This window comes from Zeus faber (assembly GCF_960531495.2).
Source record: "Zeus faber genome assembly, chromosome: 22".
Classification (NCBI taxonomy): domain Eukaryota; kingdom Metazoa; phylum Chordata; class Actinopteri; order Zeiformes; family Zeidae; genus Zeus; species Zeus faber.
In genome coordinates this window covers 17,303,846-17,311,345 of record NC_137209.1, presented here as the reverse complement: position 1 = coordinate 17,311,345, position 7,500 = coordinate 17,303,846, and the positions used below count along the sequence as shown (strand labels likewise).

The 7,500-nt window shown below is 50.6% G+C and overlaps 1 protein-coding gene across 1 annotated transcript in view; it reads right to left on the bottom strand.

The window, feature by feature from the left end:
- Positions 1-1,510: 1,510 nt before the first annotated feature.
- The window catches only part of LOC307247028 (F-box/WD repeat-containing protein 7-like), a gene marked incomplete at its 5' end in the record, with an annotated part of 18,024 nt that continues 12,034 nt past the window's right edge, over positions 1,511-7,500 (bottom strand). The window contains 6 exons of the mRNA XM_080023082.1: positions 1,511-1,897; positions 2,545-2,694; positions 2,950-3,093; positions 4,782-4,848; positions 5,569-5,794; positions 6,782-6,963. Coding sequence (XP_079879208.1) covers positions 1,764-1,897; positions 2,545-2,694; positions 2,950-3,093; positions 4,782-4,848; positions 5,569-5,794; positions 6,782-6,963 — 903 coding nt within the window. The 3' untranslated portion in view covers positions 1,511-1,763. The remainder of the gene's footprint in view (positions 1,898-2,544; positions 2,695-2,949; positions 3,094-4,781; positions 4,849-5,568; positions 5,795-6,781; positions 6,964-7,500) is intronic.

Genomic DNA, 7,500 nt, shown 5'->3' with positions numbered 1-7,500 from the left:
GCACCTGCTTGCAAGAAAAACACTCCCGACGCCGCGTGTTTACATAAAACAACACAGGAAAACAAACAGAGCGAGGCGAGAAGCGTCCACAGAGACTCTGCGGGGGGGGGGGGGGGGGTTTGGAGGAGCGTCTGGACTCCCCCACGTCCTCGCCGCCACCACCGGGGGGGGCGGAGCCTCACGACGCACATCCATCCAGCGATTCCATATCGACACACTGACGTTGATATAATGCAGCGATTCAGTATCTTACCTTTGTGGCGGTATTCACCTCAAAACAGAGGGGGCGGATGCCTCACTCCTCCTTCATTCAAAAACCACCACAGTGGAAAGGGAAAAATAAGCGTAAAACGGCGCCACCACTTCTCCACCTCGAAATCAATCGTAGCCGCGACGAATCTTTTGACATCGACGCGATATGCCGGGTTTCCAAAAATGCACCTTTTGAAAGAAGGAGACTTGACGCGGCTTTTAAAAAAACAAACAAACAAACATCTTTATTCGTACGTCTCATCCCTCGCTCCGTCACGCCTCCCTCCCTCCCTATCACCTCAGAGGAGGACGGTGGCTCCTCCGCTCCCTCTCCTCCATATATAAAAACCCTGAATATGTACATTCTGTTGGTATTTACAGTATTTTACAGTATAGTACAGCGGGTCGGGTACATCACACGGGTGCTCGCTCCAAAACAGTTCGCTCGGAATCGTAAAAACAAAATGGCGTCCGGAGACCGTCCCCACCCCCCTGCTTCACAGTGGCCGTTTTTATAGATATTCATAACACGCACGGGAAAAAAAAAAACGAAAAAAAAGCGACACGTGTGACGGTTCGACGAGCATCGTAAGCAGCCAAAACAAGACACTGGAAAGGCCGTTTGAGCTGTAGCTTTAAGGCTGATTAGATAAGTGACTAAAATGACCGGGGGGGGGGGGGGGGGGCTGGACACAGGGCGACGGGAGAAGGGGGGCGGGGTCATTGCAGTCTGCCCGGTGTCCCACAATCCTTAGCGGTGAGACGACCACGCACAGGGCATCGGGTCCACTGGGCTTCGCGAGGACGTCCCTCGGGGTTCGCTGCCACCCGCGCGGCCAGCGTTGCGGCGCCGCCTCGTCCTCCGCCCGTTGCGTCCTTCGGTCACTGTTCCGTCCGTTAAAAAGTCCCCCCCGGGCGGAGCCGTCCGTCCAGGCGGAGCCGTCTGTCTGGCCGCGCCCCGTCGTCCATCTTTCACCTGCCAGACCCGCCTCCTAGGGTGGTCTCTTTGCCGGTTGCCAAGGACTTCATATTCCATCCGTCTGCCCATGGAGTGGACACCGAGCCATGACTTTGGTCAGAGGTGTGTGTGTGTGTGTGTGTGTGTGTGTGTGTGTGTGTGTGTATGTGTGCGTGCGTGCGTGTTGAAACTAGTGGAGTAGAGGTGTGTGAAGCCTGATTCACGGTTTCTGCGTCGAGGTCTCTACGGCATTTCGCTGATTAGTTGATTTGACTGTAGGATCCTGGTCCACGTACGGAACCGACGCCCGCAGAACCGTTAATGCTTAATGCTAATGCTAACGCTTCCACGGAGACGTGGACTTCCCGCTTCAAACGCTTGTTGACATTTGAAAAGGTTGTCCACTCTTGGTATGCGTCAATCAAAAGGCCTCTGTTTGTTGAAGTGACTTCCCCCCTGTGTGTGTGTGCGTGTGCGTGCATGCGTGTGTGTGTGCGTGCGTGTCTACATTCAGTACATGTCTGTGGAGTGTGGGCGTGCTGTGGTGGCGACATCACTCCCTCCTCCTCCTCCTCTCCTCCATGTCGAACTCCAGCACCAGCAGCTTGGTTTCCTCCGTCCCGTTGCGGCTGCCGGCGGCGCACACCAGGCGTGTGTCGGACGCTCTGATTCGCCAAACCACGCCACCTGCTCGGCGAGGAGAGACGTGTGATTGGTTCAGAGTCAGAGTGAAGCGCGCGTGTGTGTGTAGTATGTATAGGCGTGTGTTTAAAGGATGTATCCGTATTTAAGGAGTGTATACACCTAACAATGTGTGTGTAATGTAACTGTGCATCTGTTAATTAGTGGGTTTTGACATATGTACATTTGTCTGACTGTTGTTACTGTGTGTGTGTTAATGTGTGTGTGTTTTGATGTACTTGTCTGTCAGTGTGTATGTCTGTGTATGTTGTGTGTGTGTATGTTGTGTATGTGTATGTGTTGTATGTGTGTTGATATGTGTGTGAATGCAGGTGCGTGTTGATTTGTGTTTGGTAACATGTGCATGTTAATGTGTGTGTGTGTGTGTGTGTGTGTGTGTGTGTGTGTAAGTCTTTTCATGTGTTTCTGTTGGATTATGTGTGTGCGCGTTATTATTATGTGTGTTTTGGTGTGTAGGCGTTAATGTGTATGTGTGTCGATTTGTGTGAGTGTGCATGGCATGTGTTAGTGTGTATATTAAGATGTGTGTGTTTTTATGTGTATGTTTAAGTGTGTTGACGTGTGTGTGTTTGTGTGTTGGTGTGTGTGTGTGTGTGTGCGTGTGTGTGCGTGTGCACGCGCGCGCTACTGACCGGAGCCCCTGCTCTGCAGCACCACCAGGTCTCGGATCCAGGCTCCGGTGCGAAGGTCCCACAGTTTGACGGTTCCGTCGTCGGAGCTGGACAGAACCAGACCTCTGCAGAACTGCAGGCAGGTCACCGCAGACTGGTGCTTGTTGGGACCTGAGGGGGACGGAACCGGGGTTGGAACCCGAATTAGAACCAGGACCAAAACTAGAACAATCCAAGATGAGAAAGACAAAGCGGAATTCGATTTAGAAAAAACTTATTGTCTCCCGGTGCTTTGGCACACGGGAATATCGGATGGTGTGTGTATGAATCTTAAAACTAAAATATAACACACACACACACACACACACACGCACGCACGCACGCACGCACGCACGCACGCACGCACGCACGCACGCACGCCCTCACCCTGCAGTGTGTGCAGACACTGTCCCGTGCGGATGTCCCAGACTCGGACAGTGGAGTCGGCGTTCCCGGACACCAGGATGTTTTCCCGGAGCTCCATCCCGCTGGTCAGTGACTGGTGGCCGGTGAGCGTGTGGACACACCCGCCTGGAGGAGGCCAACCACAACACCGCGTCATTACAATGTGATATGACTGTCAAATTAGCCACTTTTATCTCTGCGGAAGAGCGACGCAGAGCAGCGAGCTGATCCAGGACTCACGTCGCTTTGTACGGAAACAATATCTCCTGATACGAATATTTGAACGTCTGTCAAATCCCCTTTCCACCAATCCAATGACGCCGCCGCTTTATTCGCGCCGACACGGTGTGATTTATTTTAAAAGAAATTCCCCATTAAAATTTTCAGTGATAACAAATAATTTCACATTGACAATATGGCATAAAACAGTGCAAAGTACTGCTAGTGCTACAGTGTAGTAGAGTACAGTCTAGTAGAGTACAATCTAGCTGAGTACAGTCCAGTTGAGTACAGTCTAGTAGAGTACAGACTAGTAGAGTTCAGCCTAGCAGAGTACAGTCAAGTAGAGTACAGTCTAGCTGAGTACAGTCTAGTGCAGTACAGTCTAGTAGAGTACAGTCTAGTGGAGTACAGTCTAGTGCAGTACAGTCTAGTAGAGTACAGTCTAGTGGAGTACAGTCTAGTGCAGTACAGTCTAGTAGAGTACGGTCTAGCAGAGTACAGTCTAGCGGAGTACAGTCTAGTAGAGTACAGTCTAGTAGAGTACATTCTAGTAGAGTACAGTCTAGTAGAGTACAGTCTAGCTGAGTACAGACTAGTAGAGTACAGTATAGTACAGTACAGACTAGTAGAGTTCAGCCTAGCAGAGTACAGTCTAGCAGAGTACAGTCTAGCAGAGTACAGTCTAGCTGAGTACAGTCTAGCAGAGTACAGTCTAGCTGAGTTCAGTCTAGTGCAGTACAGTCTAGTAGAGTACAGTCTAGTGGAGTACAGTCTAGTGCAGTACAGTCTAGTAGAGTACAGTCTAGTGGAGTACAGTCTAGTGCAGTACAGTCTAGTAGAGTACGGTCTAGCAGAGTACAGTCTAGCGGAGTACAGTCTAGTAGAGTACAGTCTAGTAGAGTACATTCTAGTAGAGTACAGTCTAGTAGAGTACAGTCTAGCTGAGTACAGACTAGTAGAGTACAGTATAGTACAGTACAGACTAGTAGAGTTCAGCCTAGCAGAGTACAGTCTAGCAGAGTACAGTCTAGCAGAGTACAGTCTAGCTGAGTTCAGTCTAGCGGAGTACAGTTTAGTAGAGTATGGTCTAGTGGAGTACAGTCTAGCAGAGTACAGTCTAGGCGAGTACAGTCTAGTAGAGTACAGTCTAGCTGAGTACAGTCTAGTAGAGTACAGTCTAGCAGAGTACAGTCTAGCTGAGTACAGTCTAGTAGAGTACAGTCTAGCTGAGTACAGTCTAGTGGAGTACAGTCTAGCTGAGTGCAGTCTAGAAGAGTATGGTCTAGTAGAGTAGGGTCTAGTAGAGTACAGTCTAGCAGAGTACAGTCTAGCTGAGTACAGTCTAGTAGAGTACAGTCTAGCTGAGTACAGTCTAGTAGAGTACAGTCTAGCTGAGTACAGTCTAGCAGAGTACAGTCTAGCAGAGTACAGTCTAGTAGAGTAGGGTCTAGTAGAGTACAGTCTAGTAGAGTAGGGTCTAGTAGAGTACAGTCTAGCTGAGTACAGTCTAGTAGAGTACAGTAGAGTACAGTCTACCTAAGTACAGTCTACTGGAGTACAGTATATTACAACATATTCAAGTATGACTGTACCTTTCTCTGCGTCCCAGACCCTGATGGAAGTGTCCAATGAACCACTGACCACATGCACACCATCAAACTGGAGAGAGAGAGAGAGAGAGAGAGAGAGAGAGAGAGAGAGAGAGAGAGAGGGAGGGGGGTTAATACACGTGTCCATCAATATTATCAATACTGTGTGTGTACAGTATGTATCCGTAGACAATGTGTGAATAGTCTATTTCAGTATCTCTGGCGTGCCCCAAGGTTCTGTTTTGGGCCCCGTTGGGTTCTGCTGCTCCGTGCCTCCCCTTGCCCGCGGCGTCTTCCAATGTGTTTCTGAGCGGTGTTGTGCAGGTGGCGTTGGGCTCGACTCGTCCTCCTCCCTCCAGCTCCCGAGACAAACTCCACGGGGGGTGGAGCTGTGAGGTGGAGCTCCTAGAAAACCTCCGTGTCCTTTTTTGATCAGGCGATCAGTTTCCATCAGCACATTACGTCGCCCCACCCCACCCCGTTGCACCCGTTGGAGGAACACCGCCTCAGCCCCGTTGTAGGCAAAACACGGTATGGAGATGTTGGTCCATGCTTTTATTTCCTACAGTTATTATTATTTTTTCTTTTATTTGTTTTATTTCCTACAGAACCAATTACTGTGGTAATTGGTTCTTCTCTTCCCTGGACCATCGACAGGAGGTCCAAAACGCTGCTTCCCGCGCCCGCCACAGACCCCGCGTGGCGCCCACCCTGGCTTCCCGCCGTCGGCGCCGGGATGAATTCAATGTGAAACAATCGTGGCGGCGTGCAGCGCGGGCCTGCCTCCTACCTGCAGCGTGTACACCCGGTTGGTGTGTCCCTGTAGGGTGTGGAGGCAGCTCTCGGTCTCGGGGTCCCACACCTTCACCATGTAGTCGTAGCCCCCGGACACCACCCGCCGGCCATCGTAGCGCACGCAGCGCACCGCCGCCACGTGGCCCGTCAGCACGTGGAGGCACCGCCCCGACGGGACGTCCCACACCCGGAGGGAGGCGTCCCGGGAGCCGCTCACCACCCTGGAGGCGGGAGAGAGGGTGAGAGAGTTTTTGACCTTCTGTTTATCTAACTGTCTGTCTGCCTGTCTGTCTGTCTGTCTGTCTGTCTGTCTGTCTATCTATCTGTCTGTCTGACTGTCTGTCTGTCCGCCTGTCTGTCTGTCTGTCTGTCTGTCTATCTATCTATCTATCTATCTGTCGGTCTGTCTGTCGGTCTGTCGGTCTGTCTGTCGGTCTGTCTGTCAGTCTGTCTGTCGGTCTGTCTGCCGGTCTGTCTCTCTGTCTGTCTGTCATTCACGTACTCTCTATGTTCACTGACAAGTGGTGAATGTTTGTCACTGGTTGCCATGGTGATGCCAAGTGCACGAGCACGATTGGTTCCTCTACTCTACTCCCCTCTACTTCTACTATTCAGTACTCTACCGCTACTCTGCCTCTATTCTACAACCTCCCTTTTCTCTCCCCCTACCCTACCTCCCTCCACTCCACCTCCTTCGACTCTCCCTCTCCGCTCTACCTCTCCTCTACCTCCATTTACTGTACCTCTACCTCCCTCTCCTCCACCTCTCACCTACTCTACCTCCCTCTACTCTACTTCTACCCCACCTCCACCTCCCTCTACTCTCTCTCTGCTCTACCCCTCTTCCGCCTCCCGTTACTGTACCTCGACCTCCCTCGACCTCCTTCTTCTCTCCCTCCTTCTACTCTTCCTCTAACCTACTCGGCCTCCCTCTACTCTCGCTCTGCTCTGCCTTTCTTCTGCCTCCCTCTACTCTTCCTCTACTCTAGTCTGTACTTCACTGATGAGGCGAGCAACCACTTTCAGTTTGTGTCGATACAAACAGGCTCTATATAAACTATAAATATAAATACAATAAAACACTTCATCCATTATTTGACGTTGATCTGTCGATGGTGGGACGATGCAGCCTTCAAGGACGTACAGTGACATGGACGTGTGTGTACATATTGTGAGTGTGTGCGAGTGTGTGTGCGTGCGTGTCGTACCGGTCGCCGTGCATGTGCATGCAGCGCACGGTGGAGGTGTGTCCGTACAGCGTGTGCACGCACTCGCCGCTCTCGGCGTCCCAGACCCTCAGCGTGCGGTCGGTGGAGCCGCTGATCACCGTGGCAACCGACATCTGGCTGCACCACACACCCCCGCTGTGACCCGACAGTGTCCGCAAACACTGGGGCGGGAGAGAGAGAGAGGGGAGAGAGGGAGTTTTTTTCAGTTCTAACAGAAGCTTTATTAAGCGTCAACAAATCCACATTTCACAAATGCATGAATGATGACAGAAAATGAAATCACCAAAACGGTTCATAATGCCGGTTTAAAAAAAAACAACCCAGAGAACACTGAGTGATGAAACAGCCGAAAACAACAACAAAAATAATAATAAAAATGCCGCAATAACATCGAATAAATAAATTGAGCGGCTGAAATGAAGTGCAACTTATTACACACTACACACACACACACACACACACACACACACACACACACACACACACACACACACACACACACACACACACACACACACACACACACAGAAAAGGCCTTGGAAAATAATTTATATTTTCTCACAGAACACTGTCGAGTGAGCGAGAGATTCTTGTGTGTGTGTGTGTGTGTGTGTGTGTGTGTGTGGTTGCACTGGGGTGTAAGTCAATATTTGTTTTCAAGGACGATAAAGCGACATGCAGTAAATATTAACTTGATT